Source organism: Antechinus flavipes, chromosome 1 (assembly GCF_016432865.1).
Source record: "Antechinus flavipes isolate AdamAnt ecotype Samford, QLD, Australia chromosome 1, AdamAnt_v2, whole genome shotgun sequence".
Taxonomy (NCBI): domain Eukaryota; kingdom Metazoa; phylum Chordata; class Mammalia; order Dasyuromorphia; family Dasyuridae; genus Antechinus; species Antechinus flavipes.
In genome coordinates, this window is record NC_067398.1 from 639,450,373 (window position 1) to 639,469,828 (window position 19,456).

General features: G+C 35.7%; 1 protein-coding gene across 3 annotated transcripts in view; it reads right to left on the reverse strand.

The window, feature by feature from the left end:
* TRAPPC9 (trafficking protein particle complex subunit 9) overlaps positions 1 to 19,456 on the reverse strand; it is a 1,007,235-nt gene that overhangs the window by 948,319 nt on the left and 39,460 nt on the right. For all 3 annotated transcript variants that reach the window (XM_051971143.1, XM_051971142.1, XM_051971144.1), the window contains 2 exons: positions 8,616 to 8,737; positions 6,047 to 6,172 (listed from right to left, as the gene is read on the reverse strand). In XM_051971143.1, coding sequence (XP_051827103.1) covers positions 6,047 to 6,172; positions 8,616 to 8,737 — 248 coding nt within the window. The remainder of the gene's footprint in view (positions 1 to 6,046; positions 6,173 to 8,615; positions 8,738 to 19,456) is intronic.

The following is a 19,456-nucleotide window of genomic DNA, read 5'->3' on the forward strand; positions in this document are numbered from 1 at the left end:
ATATAAAAAATAAAGGATTCCATTAAAGTGTGGTAAATGAAATAAAATAAAATGAACATCTGGAGACCCAGACAAGGGCTCCTACCAGAACAGAAAAATCTGCTAAGTACTGATATCAATAATGGTGACACTTATGTTTGCCTGAGATGGTTTATTAACCTTTTGGTTAATAAATATGCAATAGAAAGTTCCAACAAAAAATCTTATCAGTGCTGATCAATCTAACCATTCACATAGATATAACAAAGTGGATGAAAATATATATTATATAGACGCAGCTGTAAAGGCAGCTTAGCAAATTACTGCATCAATATATTTTTCTTAGACAAATGATACAATGAATTGGGCCCAAAATTAATAAGAAGAAATGGAAATGGATCACATTTCAGGAACTACATAGGACACCTAATGATTTCCAAGTGCTTGTTCCTTAACCCCAATACACTTCTAGTGATGCCAGATGTTTCTGAATCATGGAATATCAATTAATTCTGAAGATAATTAAAATTACAAATAACCCAAGAGACATAGAAATACACATACCAGGTGTATGCTGGGTACAGCATGTTACCAACAATGACATCCACAAGATGTTACATAAAAGACTATTAATACACTAAAATTCTATGAGTCTATTAAATGTTTTCAGAGCTCCAGGGGAGCTTGTTATTTAAATAACACCTGCAGTGAATTCTTCTATAAACTAAAGAATAATTTTGAAATACAAGTAAATTAAGATGTTGCTATCATTTTGTAAGTTCAGATTTTTGCATGCAAAGACCTAAACTGAGGAAAACTATAATGCTTAATCACACTACATTTCTTGTCCAAATTTCTAATCTATTAATCAAGTCATAACTGGAATAAAAAAGTGGAAATTTCGCTCTCAAATAAAAAGGATTCATTTCTACTAAGGAGCAGACTTGATCAAGAATCAAAAGCATGTTCTATTTCAGAAAGTCACTTCCCTCTTTCATTTTTATTATTCAGTCCCATCAGAACTCATTATTTTCCTGCCTGTTTATCTGGCAAGCATACAGTAAAATAAGCCAACTAGAGAAAAAAATATTGCTGGGAAACAAGAAACATGGTTAAACTGAATTTCAGTATTACAGTCAAATAGTATAGAAATCAAAGCTACTCATCTGTTATAGCACTTCACTACTGACATCTAGTGTTGATTTAGCAAAACAGAAGAAACAGAAAACTAACACCAGAAAACTAGCCCACATATTGCAAATGGAAACATATTATTTTTATACAATAAATGTAGTTATACACCTACACATGAAAACAACTTCACAGCATGCCAAGAGTTTGGATGCTAATTCTGAAAGGCAATGCTAGGTCTTAAATAAGGCCACCTTCTAAGATCAGACATGCCTAGCGAGTCACTCGTAGTAATGATCTGAGGCCCATAGAGAAGGTGCATCAGCCAAAAAATATCTCCCCCATACAGATACCATGCTGCTGGAAACTCTGTTAGCTTTTCATTATTTGCTTTAAGTAGTCTATTTTAAAATTAAAAACAAAAAAGGTTTAGAAGCTTAATGCAATGAAAAAATATCAGCCTCTGAGTCAGAATGCAGGCGTTCAAGTCCCAGGTCTTACTCCATGCAAAACTCTGAAACAAAACACTTGCCCTGCTTACTTAGATCAAGGACTTACAGTGAGAATACAGTAAGAATGAAATAACATACCACAGAGAAAATTTTTTGTAATAGTTAAAGAATTTTGCAAGTGTAAGCTTTATTTTTAGCATAAAAATAGTAGCAGCTAACATTTACACAAAACATCCCAAAAATCTTTAAGGATTAAAACTGAACTAAGACTTTTGGCTTAGTCTAGTCTCCAGTATTATTAAGAAATGAACTTTCCAGGTAATTAATGTTTACTCTTTAAGTGCCAATTTTTTCTTTTAATTTAGCCTAGATAAAAACATCCTAAATTATATATAATTATAAAACTGTCTTCTAAGATGGAAGGTAGGGGATAAGGTTAGAACTGATCCTGTAATTTCACTGAAATAGAGAACTTCCTGATAAGGAAAATTCCTCTCCCATGCAAACTGGCACCTTTTCTGCATTTTATTGGCAAGCCTTGTCAATTCTAGCTTCAAGACATCTCTCACATTTTCACTTTCTGACATTACCATCCCCCTAGTGAAGGCTTTTGTCACCTTATACAATGGTGACTGAAATAGGCTCCTTCTACTTTTCCAGTTTAAGGATCTGGGTTTGCCTTTGGGTTTGTTTTTTTAAAAAACACCTTACTATTCTCTATATATTCTAAGATCAAATGACCCTGACCTTTCATTGTTTCTCAAACAAGACAATTCATCTCTTAACTCTTGGCATTTTCCCTAGCAGTCCCCCATCCAGTAATGTTTTCTTTCTTTATCTCTTTGGCTTCCTTCAGATCTCCACAAAAATCCTATCTTCTGCAAGTCTTTCCTGGTCCCTCTTAAGGCTAGTTCCTTCCAACAGAGATTATCTCTAATTTACTCCTCTTTAGATTGTAAATTCCTTGAGGGAAGCCACTAAAAACCTTTCTGTGTATCCTTACCGTTTACATCAGAATGAGCACTTAATTAACTGACTGATTTACTATGGAGAACTTAGAAGTAACTTGGGGGGCAAGAGCTCTGATAGCATTAGCTCCCTTCCAATTATCCAAGGTCACAATATCAATCCCATCCTCCACACTTTTCTGTCACTCATACTGTATATTTAATCAGTTGCCAAATCTTGTAATTTTCTCTCTACAACACCTCTCACATAATTCCCCTTTGCTCCACTCACAAACAGCCTTGGAATTAAGGCCTTCATTACCTCCTGCCTGGACTTTTGCAATTGCAATGACCTGACTGGTCTTGCAACCTCATCTCACCCTATTCCAAGCTATCCCACACACAGCAGCCAAAGTGATTTTCTTCAAGTATAGATCTCATTATGTCATGATTCTCTGCAACAAACTTCAATAGCTCCCTATTAACTCCAGGATCGAATGTAAAGTATGTTGTTTAACATTTAAAGCTTTCCACAATGTGGCCTCTTTCTTCCTCACCAATCTTGCTATGTTCTCTTCTCCTCCAATACAGGCATAGTGGCCTATTAACTGCTTCTCACTAGCACATTCCATCTCTTACCGCCTTGTTCATTGTTCATTGTCCACCCAATGCTCTCCCTTTACAATCTTTGCTTACTAGGATTCCCTCAACATTGAGCTCAAATGTCATCTCTTTCAAGAGATAATTCGCAGCCACCTAGCCGCTAATTTCTTTCCTCTAAGGTTAACTTCCATTTCCTCTGTTTTTATCTTGTATGTTCTGACTTTATATAGACCATCTCCCTGAATAGAAAGTAAGCTCCTCAATGGCAGATACTTTTGCTCTCCTTTTAATCTTCTCATTTTAGCATAATGTCTTGCATATAGTAAGCACTTAATAAATGATTGCTGCCTAAATCATGGATAAATTCAATTTTATTCCATAGAGTACTGAAAAGTGGAATGAATTATAGAATCACAGATGCTCAATTGGAAGGGACTTCAGAAGTCATCCAGTCCAACCACTATCTGAGCAGTAATCTATTCAACAAACATCCCCAACAATCCAGGCTCTGTTTGAAGACCTCAAGCAATGGAAACTCATTAGCTAAACCTTAAATAAAGAGTTACATAAACATGAAAAGTTTTTATTACTACTGCAATTCAATCCTAATTTTGGTAATACTAATTTGTCAGGAAATGATTTCTCTTGTCCATTCAAAATCTGCCCCTCAGCAATTTCCACAACTTGCTCATGTTTCTGCCCTCTAGGTCCAATAGGATGTATTCTTCCATAGAGTCAGTCTCTACCCTCCTTACAATCCTTTGCCCTTTGCTCCAATTCACAAACATTCTTTCTAAAACTCAGTACCCAACACTGAATGTAATATTCCATGAGGTCCTACTAGAGCAGAATACAATGGATCTATCACCTCTCTTATCCTGTACACTAACTATGCTTCTGTGAATGTTAAGATTAAATTAAATCAGCTTTTTTGGATGACACTATTCTCACTGTTGCCCCATCTTGCCTTTAAGTTCCTAAATTCTCTTCATTCCCCAGTATTTTTCATATTAACCATTATCTAGCCATGTCTGCCTCAGCTTGTATTTCAACAAATGATTTTTTGAACTCATGTATGAGTTTATAAAACTATCCCTATAAAATAATATCTGAATTAAGTGTTGGAACTAGGATGAGCCAGTCATCCCAAACTCTTTCCACTCTAACTTTTCAATATCAGACACAAAATCAAAACACAATTTAGAAAATAATCAAATTTTATTTTGGAGTCTAAATATCTAATAGTCTTTATTTTTGTTGGTCTTCTCTAGTACTCCAGCTGAAAGACGATTGAACCTCTTTGCTTTTTTCAATCTATAAATGAGTTCATTGTCTTTGGATTCCGAAACTAACATGATTATCAATCTACTATAGAAAATGTCATTAAACAAATCTCTATTCTCATTAAATTAGTCAATCTGAAAAGACAACAAATTTTGAATTCTAGAAATTAAATATTGGAAACCTAATAGATCCACACATCATGTGTTATTTGTATTTGCATTTCTAACCCTTCTGAAAGATATTTTGGAATTAATCCAGAAAAAAATCATGAAACAATTCCTATCCTAAAGCAATTCTTCTACTGAGATAAGGTAAGAACATCAACAAGAGAAAGAAAATATCATATATATATACATATTATAGAAAAGGAGAAGGTAGGTGGTATAGTAGAGAGAGAAGCTACCCCGGAGTCAAGAAGACTCATCTTCTGCTTCCTTATTTATCAGCCTGCTTACTAATTATGTGATCCTATTTGTCTCAGTTTCCTCATCCAGAAAATGAGCTGGAGAAAGAAATGGGAAACTACTCAAGTATCTTTGCCAAGAAAACCTAAAATGGGATCATGGAGAATCGAACACAACAGAAAACAATTGAACAATAGCAACAAAAATAGAGATGACAGACAAATCAACTAAGATTGTTTTACGATAAAAAAAATCTACAAATAAAGCAGGCATCAATTGACTAGAGAAAGGCTAAATTATGGTATAGGAGCAGAATGTATGATGCACTATAATACTCTTATTCATAGAAACATGAGAAGGTTGATTAAAATTAAAATAAAGAGAACTGAGTATGCAATAATTAAAATAATGAAAGGATAAATAACACTAAAGGCAACCAAATCAGATTCATTTCAATGAACAATCTTGGTCAGTGAATATATACTAAAACATAACACACTCTTCTTGGAAGAGTGTTAAGACTATAGAGAATAGGAATGTTATACATGCTATCAGATTCAATCAATTTAAAGGTCAGTTTTGCTGAATAATTTTTCTTTGTTACATGGATTAAATTGGAGGTAAAAGGAAAAAAATCAGGAAATAACCCTAGTATAGAAAATACTATAAATATGACAGAGGAGATTCTTTGTCTCAATTGCTACCTAGCCTTTACCATTGAGTGGATATGGCCTCAGTCAAACTGAGACCTGTTGAAGACTGTAGCTTAAAAAGGCCAAGTTCTCCCATTGCATCCGGGGTCATCGCCATTGTCCTGATCTCTATCTGGCCACTGGACCCAAAGGGCTCTGGAGGGGAAAGTGAGGCAGGTGACCTTACCCAGCCCTACTTCACTTAAATCCAATTCACTTGCATGATCACCTCCCTGATGTCATGAGAACATCATGAGAACATCACGAGAACAAAGGACAAACAACAACAAATATTAAATCACACTAAATAAAACATCTTACATTTATGTCAAACAATTGATGGCTTTTTTTAATCATTATTGTTATCAATAATTTCATTGGCCTTAATTAGGCCAAATCAAATTCTGATAGACAACAATGAACTACAAGTGCATTGGGATTTGAAGTATGGATAGAGTATCAATACTCCAATGTTGCATGAGTCTATTCACTTAACCTCAAAATCATTTATATAACTAACAATGTAAATATCACAGATATCATTATATCCCTACCTGGCGAAGGTTGATATAAACAGCATTCTGGAGAAATTCTGATGCTTCCATGCTCCTCTTCTGAATTGCAAGGACTCTCACTGCTTTGACACAAGCTTCCAACTCAATTACACCAGCATTCTTATACTGAAAGACATGAGAGAGAAACATAAGAAATTTTAATAAATAAAAGAAGCTTCTTACCTTTCAAACTTTAAAACCACCTATTCTGTCAATAAGATATGCCAATTCTCTTTGGTCAGCCTAATACTGAGTTATTATAATTGCAGAGGTCTAACAACTCTTTTTTTATTTTAATAAGTAAGGAAACTAAAATACAGACAAGTTCCTTTTACTACAGTCAACCCAGCTAAGAAGTGTCAGGGATGGAATTCACCCCCAGGTTCTCCTGGCTCCAAGAGCCCAGTCTTGCTTCCATAAACGGAGAAGGACACTTTAGAAAAGAGAACACCAGTCAGAAGCACTTCAGTCTTAACTCTATCATAAAGTGAGTATCATCTGCATGTTCCAGACCAAGAATATGAGGTTCAGAGACACACAACAATTTGTCCAAAGTAACTTGTTAAAAACAAGTCATTATCAAACCCACTATGCAGCTTGAGTAGCAGCACAGCAGAGTGAAGAGAAGGCAAATCCTGGATCAGGAAGACATGGGTTCTGGGGCAGCTAGGTGGCTCAGTGGATACAGCACCAACCGTGAAGTCAGGAGGACCTGAATTCAAATCTGATCTCAGACACTTAACACTTCCTAGCTGTGTGACCCTGGGCATGTCACTTAACTGCAATTGCCTTAGCAAAAAAAAAAAAAAAAAAGGGGGGGGGGAGACATGGGTTCAAGTGCAGATTCTGACATGTTCATGTGCAAAGTTGGCAAGCTGGCATCCTTACAATGCCCTCATCAACTTAGAAAGGAAACATTTCCTTATTAAGCCTGCTTTACAATGATGAAATCATAGGTATGGATCAAAATATCTATCAACGAATAGTCTACAAGCCAGGCTAATTTAAAAGGTAGCTAAACCATTCATATAAAGTAAAGATATAATTTGGTCACCTTTCCCATTCAATTACTTAATAATATATAAAGCAAGGAAAATTTTCATGATTAGAGTCTTATAAAAGGCTGCCCATTTTCTCTCCCTTTCAATGTATCTAATGTGCATGTAATTTGCATTTTTATATATCTTATTAAAAATATCATTTTAAAAAATCTAACTATTTATCTTAACTATCAACACATAAACCAAAAGTCCTTCAACTTTTATGTGGTCATTTAATAACACATTTTCAAAATGTTTGGTCAGTATAATACCATAAATATTAGTGAAATTCATGTTCCTTCAAAGCCCTTAAGATGGTTTTTATCAAAGTAGTGACATAAGTCAGTTAAATTTCCCCAACCACTGCTTTCTTGCTATCAACTGATCAGAAAAATATTATACAAGCAATGACAAAAAAGACATTTATCAATACTGAGCCAAGATATTAGAAAAGAACTGAAAATTGCCAATCTAGAAGAAACTAAAGGAGCTGCCAAGGCGAAATTCCTTTTGAAACTATAACATTATCACTCATTTGTGTAATGCTTGAGAATCACAGAATTTCATAGGTAGAAGAGACCTCTGCTAAATGCTTCCTCCGAAGCAAAACTGTAGCATGAAGGTGTTACGTCAGACATTAGTCTATGTTAATGAAGTTGAACACACTATCAAGTCTTCCAATGACACTAGAAAGGTCCAGATAGCACATGTGGTATGCAAGGACCAGCCAGGTTAAATGCAAATAAAATCAGCACCAGATTTTATTTTATTTTATTTATTTATAGCCTACTAGATATTTAGGTAAGAAAGGGTTACAATCTATATCAGTAAAGGGAACTTATTTTAAGGGAACATAAATATCAAAGGAATCATGAATCTTGTGAAATGTTAGGGAAAAAATTTTTTATAGTTGAAATTTTCATATAACCTATATCTGAAACATATAGAACCCTAAGGTCATCCAGAATATAATTTGTAAACAATGCTTGAGAACTTGTAATTTAGTAGCAGGTATTCTATTTTATTCTGGTCTTCCAGATATTCTTCTAGTATATTGTTAAGAGTACAGTACTAAACATTCAGAAAAGTGGATTCCAATTCTGGTTCTATCATTAAGTGTGTAACACTTTGATAAGTAGCTCAAGTTCTCTGTCTCAGTTTCCTCATCTATGATATGTATATAATAGCAACAGCAAGCACTTATTAATCACCTATGTAAATCACCTACATAACTAAGTACTGGAAGGAATACCAAGTATAGAAAAGACATACTCTCAAGAGACTTAAAATATAGATAATACTAACTACCCTAGCCTAATTTGCAAAGATGCTGTCAATGTGAAATATGACATTAAATGCAAACTGTGTTCTAAAATGTATAAATGCAAGGGGTTGATACCCAAATATAATATAAAAACAAAATTCCCAGGCCTTTTTTAAAGCAGAATTATCTATCATACCATGTAAAGTCTAAGTTTCTGTCTGAAGTGGTAAGATTAAATGAAAAAATTTATATTACATGAAATCACCTTGCTATAATAAGAAATGGCTTCTTTATATTTATCAATGATGTCTTCAGGGCTTAGACAGTTCTTGGCTCGTCCTATTTCTGTACTGGTATCTGCATTTATGCCATTAGTAGTAAGAGCACCTATAGAAAGGAAAGAAAAGAAGTAACAATGTTATGTTTTTTCTATTTACTGGCATCATTATTACTAAAAGTTGATGGCTTGACTGTTTAATCAGTATCTGACAAATTATAAAATCTTACAAATTTTAGTGGTCAAATTTCTCTAAACGCTTTATCAATAAACCAAATGAATTAACATTAATTCAGAATAAGATTTCATCCCTATTAATATATATAAAATTCATTAATAGGGGTGAGAAGTTTATAACAGCTAGCTTAAATGACCTTAAGATGACAAAAATCATCATGCTTCCTCTTTTTATCGCTCTCAATAACCAAAGACTATACTACATGCAATCAACAGCTGTAGGCTAAATTTTACAGAAATTTCTTCATAATTTTGCCAACTTCATATAAACATTTAAAAGAAGGCAAGAGCAAAATATTTAAATTTTTCAGTCACATAAAGCAAAAGAGGATCAAAGAAAATTTAGTCACATGCATATACCACTTAAGGGGGGGAGGAAACACACTAACACATGACAATGGGGGAAAAAAAAACTATTTATTCATTGGGATTTTTTTCTCTTTATGACTTTGCAAAACACATAAACTAGCCTTAAGCAAGAAAGATTCAGCAGGGAATAAAAGGATGGGATGCCATATTACATTAAGGAAGGCTGCTGGATAACATAGCAAGCTCAAGGAAAGACAGGGTCATGACTAGTATATCATCACCATAAAAGAATACTGTATGGGCAGGGAAACCAAAGAAAATAGAAATGGTATTTTTTTTCCCTTTTGTGGTACTTTTTACTCTCAAATACCTTTCTCAGCTTTGAAATCATTTCTATACATTCTATTTCCCACTCATTCTTTGGGTATGGAATCTTTGGCCCAACTTAGCACAAACTCTGGTTTATTCTAATTAAAATCATGTCTTTCTTTCTCCAAGGTTTCCTGGAAACAGCCAAATGGCTTTAGTGGAAAAGTCTAAAAAGGGGGGGAAAGGATGTGACAACAAAAAAGGAAAGGATAGAAGGTTGCCTTCCTTTTTCAAAAATTTGACAGTAATGGCATGCTTTTCTGGTACTTAAATTTTAAAATGCTACTTGCAGGGTCATTAGCTAATCTTTTAAAGTAGTATTTCTCAATTCTGGGAGTCCTGGGAATTCAGGTGATCCACAAGGGGTGGTCTTTTTTTACATTATTCAGATCTCTCATAGGACAAACATAGAAAGAACTTTTCTTTTTAGCACAAATTAGCTACAGTGAATAAAATATAAGCACTGTCCTACTGATATCTCAAAGCAACTTAATTCCTCCTATCAGCTGTTATGATCTGAACACAATCAGCAGCCTAAGGCAAATGCAAAGGTGATTGAGCTTGATGAAGAATACTTTAATATTACTATTTAATAAGTGTTTATGTTTTTATTGCCAAAGAAAATCCTACTCTTCATGATACCTAGGCATTCACGTTCCTATGTTAACTCAATAGTGAACAGTAATAGAGGGTATAATTTTCAAACATGGCTTAGAATGTCCAATTGCTCTATCCTGGACTTTAGGATAGTAGGCAAGAAGTATTTATTGAAGTGTCACTGAAGGTTTTTCTTCAGTAGTTCATGATGACAGAGGTGCTCTATGAGATCTTCTGCCTGATCCAAATGGTCCATCAGTCAATAAAAAGTTAAATAACTGTGTTCTAGAAAATTCTACAAAGACAGGAATTCCTTAATATTCTTAAAAAACAAACTGCGGTGCCTCTTTTTTTAAGTAAATGAAGCCGCTGGAAAACAGAAATCAGTCAAGATCATTTTCCCTTCAATATCTGGGCAGATCTTATTAAAAAAAAAAAAAAAAAAACCTTGAAAATTACCTAGTATAGTACAATCTGGGAAAGGATAATAATAAAAAAAATTATGTCAGATCAATTTAATTTCACTCAGTAATAGATTAATAGGACATGTAAACAAGTATAAGCAATAAAGAAAATTTGTCTCAACTAATAAAGCTTCCAATGCCATTCAATAACACATTGAGGAGTAAGGTACCTATTTAGTCTTGAGTGCTATCTTTCAGGACAAAAGGGATTAAGGGAAAGGAAAGAGAAAAGCATCAGGTAAGAGATCAGGACAGAAATAAAACAAAGTAGAAGTTGAAAGAAAACGAAGCAGTGACTAAAAGAAAGACAAAAGATAGAAAACAGAGAAAGAAAAAGAATCATGCAAATGCTTTCCCTATCTCTGATTTGGTGAGTAGAGAAATGGGACCATCCATTTATCCATATGGTACCCCAGATGAGTCAATTGGCTGAAATGCTAAGATTTATGTTCATTAATTCATTAATATGGATAACACTAAGAAAATACCCTGAAATACAGGAAAAGCCAGAAAAGAATGTTAACACTAGAAGGAACATTCAAGATCATCTAGTCTAGCAGTATCAAACAAATTGCAATACGTGTCATTAATCTCTACAGAAGGACATCTACTGCCACATATTGACTTATAAAACCACATATTATTATTATATTAGGAATTATATAGGAAATATATATATATATACATGTATATGGGAAATATTAAATATTTCCTAATTATACTTGAATAGAGTTTGGGCCTTGCTTTGCCTCAAGGCAATCGGTTAGCCTTGAGCTTGATATCTCTGATCTAATCTATCTCCACTTATTTTACAGATGAGAAATCATTCCAAGAATGATTGCTTTGTGAAGAAGGAAGGAAGGGAGGGAGGGAGGGAAGAAGAAAAGGAGGGAGGAAGAGAGGGAGGGAAGACGAAAAAAACTAGGGGCAGCTAGATAGCCCAATAGATAGAGCACTGGCCCTCGAATGAGAAGGACTGGTATTCAAATCCAGCTTAAAACTTAGTAGGGCATCCTGGGCAAGTCACTCAACCTCAATTTCCTCTCAAAAAAAAAAAAGAAAAAAGAAAACAAAGAATAATCAGCCTCATCGTCCTCCAGAAAGTTACAATGGTCCCAAATGTATGGGAGATTTTGGCCTTTATAAGCTAAGTCTTTCCCAGGGTCTCTGTTTGAGGCAATACCTATTAGGGGCAGAATCTAATTTCTGATCTAGTTGATAAAATATCTTCTACCAGGCCAATTATAGAAGATAATGCTTACCAGACCTCAACAATTCCTAATATGCTGTTTTGTGTCCACAGTTGTTATTTTTGTTTTTGTTTTGTTTTGCTTTTTTTTAAGAATCAAATTTACTAGAGTCTAGAAAAGCAACACAAAAATTATGAATATAAAAGAAAAATTTGTCCTAGAGAAAAGGTTAAATGAACTGTGGTTGTTTAGGTTAGAGAAGAAAATGAAAGGGGATGATAAAATAGAATACTGTGAAGTTCTTGTTCTTCTTTATAAATAATACTATGAGAAGGTTCTCTCTGGGTGAAAAGGTGCAGATTTCTCCAGGGATGTTTTCTTGGAGGCAGTCTTAGTTTCAGTTGAAAGTAATAATCACCCAAAACGCAGCCAGGTGATAAAAGTTCAGCTCTTTTATTGTCTCTAATATAGCCTGGTTAGCTTAGAGCCCTCCGAATGTCTCCAAACCCGAAGGTTTTGTCCTTCAGCCTCTGCCTCTGCTTTCTTCAGCCTCCAGCCAGCACAAAGATGGATGAATCTCTTGTCTCCTTCACTTGGGGCTCGGCTAGCTTTCTGGTGAGTCTTTCAGACTAGCTTGGTCTCAGTGGGGGAAGTGCAGGGACCCAGCCACCACAGTGGTGTGAGATGAAGATGAATCTGGTTGTGCCTCTGAGAAAGCTTTCTCAATCTTCTGCTGAACTCTCGACTCATAACTTCTTCCTCTGAAAACTCTTCTTCCGCCACCAGCCAGCCAAGTGGAAAATATTCCGGAATAGATCTCTCTTGCCTCGGAGAGAAGGCTTCTGGCGTAACTCCGCTGAAATCTCACCAAGAGCCTCTGTCTGTCTCTTTTATACAAGAGAGAGGGATTATGGGTTTCTCCCATAGTGCTCTCTGGACCTAAAGAGCTTCAAGGGAAGTGTGAATTCACAAAGTTACAAAGTTTACTTTGTGAATCTGGCATACTTGTGAACTCCAATGAGTAAAGGTGTAAACACAAGCATTGTATCAATTAGTTCTACTTAGTACCTTGTTTCAGGTTCTGGCCCAAAACATCTTCTTGTAAGATCAGATCAATAATCTATCAACTCTAATGAGTTAGCAGTTTGTAAAGATTCCAACAGAATACCAGCTAAGTACTATAGGGAAAACATAAAAACAAAAACACACAAAAGTTATCAATGAATTTATCAAGAATAAATACCAGGCAGACAAAGCTAAGTATAGTGGACAGAGAAGTGGCCTAGAAACCGGAAAACCTGAGTTTAAGTCCCATCTCTAACACATCCTAGCAGTAAGATCCTGGGCAAAATTACCAAGCCTCTCAGTGATACCAGCTACTCTATAAGACTACAAATTGTAGGAAACAAGCTGGTTTCCGATGGTGAAATAGATTTCCTCATCAGGAGAGTTCTGTCTATGCCAATGAAATCATATAGAATTGAATCCCTATCCCTAAATATTAGGCCCTGAGGAAATGGGAAATATAAAAGGCATAAAACTAGTACAATATAATGTTTTAAAATATACATAAACATAGAAGAAAAAAGGGGGAGATAAAAAGCCATATGAGCCACATAAATAACTACTCTTTTGGTCTGGTTATCTAACTAGTTTTCAATCTAACTATAGATAGTCCAAAATAATGTTATGGAGTTTTTATCAAAAGCCTTGCTGGAATTTAGGTATAATATGTCTATACTATTCCCCTAATCTACCAAGAAAATATTATCCCCTTTCTTTTCTTTTTCTTTTTTGTTTTTTTGCTGAGGCAATTGGGGTTAAGTGACTTGCTCAGGGTCACACAACTAGGAAGTGTTAAGTGTCTGAGACCAGATTTGAACTCAGGTCCTCCTGACTTCAGGGCTGGTGCTCTATCCACTGCACCACCTAGTTGCCCCTATTATCCCCTTTCTTTGTTAACTCTCCAGAATTTCTTATTCTCCTCCTCCCATAACATTCCTTTCTATAGTATTTCCACAGTACCGTCCTCTAACACTGATTCATTGTATTGTGAGTATCTAGAAGGTAGGTGTTGTGTCACAGTTCCTTTTTATTGTTCTCAGTTTCCCTAACTGTTCTGCCTCAGTTTCCCTGACTTTTTCTGCCTTAGTTCCTAATTGTTCTGTTCAATTCTGCAATACCATCCCTCCCTTCTAATCACGTGATTCAGATAAGGAGAAAGACCTTCTTAGAATAACAGGTGCCTCTCTCCATCCCAATTAATTAGAATATTAGGTGCTTCTCCCCATTATGTCATCCCAATTTATCAGAATGTCCGGTGCCTTCCCCCACCTTATCAGAAACAGATTGATAGTCCCTTTCCCACTCTCAGCACCCTGACTCCGCCCCTGCCTCTGTCTACCCCCTGTATCTGTGCCATATGTGTGTGTGTATGTCATTGAGAACTCACATTGGATGCTGGATTCTTGGAGATAATAATCTCATTCAGCCCTGGAACCAAACCATGGATCCATTTGGTCCCAGTAAATCTCTCCCTTTCAAATAAAACATTAAAAATGCTAATCTCTATCTTGCCTTAGTTTCTCTGGCATTTCATTTTGGAGGAGAAAATGAGAACAGAATTAGAGATTAGCGTCCTTTGGGTCTCTGCTTTGGGCCTTGGGGTGGTTGAGGATCTGGGTTCTTGGCCTGGAGAGACTAGCTCTCTAGATTTCTTCAGTCTCCAGGAAAGAGAGCAGTTTTCAGCCACAACCATGCCAGGCAACAGACACTCCATTTTGGCCACTGAGAGAGTAAGTCTGGATGTCTTAGACATAATCTGATCTGTTTACCTGTTCTGTCTGTCTGTGCTAGCATCTGGATTTTCAGAATAATAAAATGTCAATGGGTATTAAATTCTGAGAAGAGTATCAGAATTCCACTTCACTGGGTGATCCCCTCTGGTTTGGGTGTCTTCTAAGATACATCTGATCTGATCTGATTCTGAGCACCTTTGGGAGCACTCTCTTAATTATATGTTAAATGTTTTGTTTAATGTTGTAACTGTGCAGTCTGTGTCTGTGTGATTTGTGTTCTGTGTTCTATGTGACTTGTCTGTTTTGTTGGTTAAAGATCTCTGCTAAGGGTTTAAGAACAATGATTAAGAATTGGTTGTTTTAATGTTGCAACTGTGCTTAAATATAAAAATTGCTTGTGATTTCTAACTCCCTAACCTGTTGCACTGATCTGTAAGTAAGAATAGAAAAACCTTGGCTATTTTTAAACTGGCAGATGGGTTTTTTCTTGAAGCAGTTTAAAATTCAGGCTTGGCTTGGGCTGGGCTGGGCCTCTGGAGGACAAAGAAGTTTATGCTAATTGCTTTGAAACTTGGGGAAAGGTTTTGGAGAACTTGTTTAAACCTAAAAAAAAAAACCCCACAAAAAAAACCTCACATACTTTTGGGCAGTTTTTAAATTCTGGGAAATAATTATACTATTGCCTATGCAGGTTAATTTGGGTTATCTTTAAGTATAAGATCTAAAGAACAATGGTTTGTTAAAGAGAAGTTCTATTAACTTGCCTGAATGGGATCACATGCCTCTAATTAGGCAAAGTATATCTTTGCCTTCTGAAATATATTGGGTAATTTGTTAACATTCTAAGTTGTGCTTTAAATCCAGCTCTGCTGGACATGTGGGTTTTATGGAGTCATTTAGCTATTCACTGTATTGTGAATCTTAAATTTTGAAGGAAAAGAGAATGAAGTTGATGTAGGAGAGACGAGAAAGAAAATTTGCATGTGGAAAAGAGGTTGGGTGGGGTAGGGAGAAAAGGGATCTTTTGTTTTCAAACATGAAGATTAAACTCAAACACCCCCACCCCCACTGCTCTCTGCTATTTTAGCAATAGAGCATCTACTTAATTGCCTAAGGCAAAGCAAATAGGAATTAGGGATTCCCATTGTTTCAGGTATTTTGAGAAAAATCCATCAGTTTCCCCAAGTTCCTATCTCTTCCTCCCTTTTTTTCTCATGGAAAGGAATTATCAAATAACCATCCCACATATAAATCCCAAGAGTGAATTAAAATTCCTTTATATAACAGACAAGTACAGTAGGGTTTCCTAAAAATCCCTCTAACATAACAGCAATAGTTACACAGTTTTAACAATTTACATCCCAAATCTTAAAACACATTGTAATAGATGACCCAGTCAGGGTTTAACAGTCATTCATCAACTATTCCCAAATTCCCCATATCAGTCCAAAATACACTAGGATCAGGGGCGATGGTCTCTCATTCAAAATAGCTTCAGGCTGAGAATGGGCGGAGACTCTCAGTCTAACTCACTAACTCACTAGTTCAGATGGAATTGGAAATCCTTTAAACAGTCCTTTTTATTTTTTACTCCTTGCTTAAATTTACTGGACTATGATTTGCTGGTTATGCTTTAACTTTGAAATCCTATATTCTGTTGGAATTGCCCTGGCAGACTCAGTTTTGGGGATTATTTTTTAAGAAACAACCAGAAATCAGATACTTGACTCGGGACTGGCAGTCTCTCTGATCTGTTTCTCCACTCCTGTAACCCCAGGTCCTTAATTAGTATTTCAGCATTCTCAAAGGACCTTGCAATTTTGTCTCAGGCCTCTAAAAAGTTCAGGGTTTGCCTGCCTTAATCTAACTGTTCATACTCTGACACTCTGCTCAGAAATCTGGATCCTTTCTACAGCCCTGTCTGTTCCTTTGGACAGGGACAAGCAGAGTTCCAGGAGTTTCCCTAATTGTTCTGCATCAGTTTATAATTGTTCTGCTCAGTCCTGAAAAACCACCCCTCTCTCTTAATCATAATAGTTGATAAGGATAAAAGATCTTATATTTTAGAATATCAGAATCCCTCTCCCTAGCCCAAGCTATCAGAACATCAGATACCGTCTTATAAAGATGCCTCTCCCCATCTCTGGGTTGCCTCCCTCTGTTATGTCATCCCCCTCTCTGGTGGCTCACCCCACTCTGTCAGAGTCCTGTTCCTGCTCTCAGCACCCTGACTCTGCCCCTGCTTCAGTCTACCCTCTGAGTCTGAGCCATATATATATATATATGTCATTGAGAACTCACATTGGTTGCTGGATTCTTGGAGATGATAGTCTCATTCAGCCCTGGGACCAAATCATGGATCCATTTGGTCCCAGTAAATCTCTCCCTTTCAAATAAAACATTAAAAACTCTCTAATCTCTATCTTGCTTCAGTTACTCTGGCATTATAGTCGGGACTAGCTTTTACTTATTTTTTGTATTCTCAATTCTTAGTACAATGCTTCGCGCACAGTACTTAATAAATAATAATTTATTTATGTATTATTTACATAATAAACAAATAATAAATAATCTACTTAATAAATGATTGTTGACTAATACCTGATTAACATCTGGCAACATTAGATACTAATCTATTTGTGCAGAAAGAGTAATAAAATAACTGTCAAAGAAATGTTATTAAAAAAAAAAAAAAAGCACTTAAATATGCCATAAGTTTGTCATTAAAAAAAAGCAAACTTGCCAAACTTCTAAAGAAGCTGATACAATATTAATTTATGCTTGTACAGCTCTTTATAGCATACAAAGCACTTTTATATCCATTATCTCATTGAAGCTTCAGAAAAAAAGTCTGGTATTACTTCCATTTTATTGAAGGAACACTAAGGACCACAAGGTTAAAAAAGACTTGCTCAGGGTCATCCAGCTAATTAGGAATATAGAGGTACAACCAGAATGTAGATCTTCTATTTTCTTTCAGCCACATCATGCTGCAACATTTTTAAAAATCTGAAATCTTCTTCAATAACCTCAATAAATAAACTCTTTTAAAATTGGGGAAAAAACTAAACTATAGCCAACTCCAGATGTAAAAAAAAAAAAAAAAAAAAAAAAAAAAAAAAGGATGAAACCTAGAAATCACAGTCATCCAAGTCTGACACTAATTTAATATAATGAGAGAAAAATCTATACCTCAAAGACATTGGAATTCTGGGCATAAAACAGACCGAAATCAGTCCAAATCGTGTCAGACAGAAGCAATGGTGTTTTTTAATAGAATTCTAAAATTAACAGATGGTGGAAAAGCAGAAAATGTTATATAGAAGGGGAAGGAAATGAGTTTTTTCTTCTATGAAACACTTATATTACTTTTCTTTTCTCCTCCACCCTCAATTTCAGGGTCCCATTCAAAAGAATTGAAAGGTCTAAAATAGACTCAGAGAAATTCAACGATTCAATGGGAATACTAACACACATTTATTTATAAGGGTAATAATTGTTTTAATCAAGACACATTGATTAAATCCTACCTTTCATACTATCAGTGGAACTACAGACAAGTCACTTAACCTCTCCTCAGTTTCTTCATCTATAACACACAGATAATACTGATAATACCTCTCACAGGGATGTTAAAAGAAACAAATGAAATATCACAAAGTGCTTTATGAACATTATAGCAGTATAAAAAAAAAGTTAACCATTATTAGTATGTGCAGACTTAGTGTCATGGAAAATTCAGAAGCAAAGATTATTTTAACAGTTTGAAACCAACATAATTTCTATTGATAGATGCATATGTTGTGGGGGAACCCTGAAACTGTCCTCCTTGAAACTGTCCTTCTTGACCTTCAGGGTGGGCTCTGAAACTCTCCTGATAGGGACCCACCCTTTGGGGAAATTAAGTGGTTTCATTAAGATTGGCCCAGGCCACTCCCTACTTAGCTCAAACTTAAGTGGTCTCATTTAGCTGGAGATCTGGATCTGATAGTTCTATTGACCTCTATTGAGCTGAAATTTGGCTCAGGACCACTCCCACTAAGTGGTCTCATTCAACTGGAAATTTAGGCCTGGGGGCAATGACAACATTGCATTCAACTGAAGCTTCAATCTCAGATTTTCTATTTAAAGGGCAATTTGGGGGCTTATTTCTTTGCAAAGGCCCAAAAGCAGGACCATGTCTTGTCAAGGAACCTCTTTATTTCCTTGGCATAACTGCCTGCAAGGACTGTTTGTGCATTGTGAAGACATTCTCTCCTCAGCGTTAACCCCTCTTTATCTTTCTCTGCTAGATTTCTCTGCTACTTTACTTCTCTGTCGGGACCTTGCCACTGAGGAGGTCAGCTTCTTAACAAAAGCTGACTTCTCAGTGCCAATAAACATTTTTTTGCCAGTCTAACTTTTTGGGTTCATGAATTCTTTCAAGTTGGACCTGCGCCAACCAGAAGGGTTCTCACAATTATCTGCCCTGCACCAACCCTCATCATATGGATGGGATTTCTATATAGCTTTATAGTTTTATCACCCCTAAATCAAAGTTTACAGAATCTCAAAACTGGAAGAGACCTCAAAAATTATTTAGTTTGATCTACACTTAAATTGAAATTTGTTTCTCTCTCTCTCTCTCTCTCTCTCTTCTCTCTCTCTCTCTCTCTCTCTCTCTCTTTCTCTCTCTCTCTCTCTCTCACACACACACGCGCACACACACACACATCCCTGATATGTGAGATAGAAATGTAAGGACCACCTGCTACTAGAGCAACAACCTATTTCACTTTTGGACATCTCTCATTGTAAAGAAAAGTCTCCTCAAATGAGCCAAAATTAGCCTCTTTATTTCACTTTTGTTTTTCCATTTTGCATTC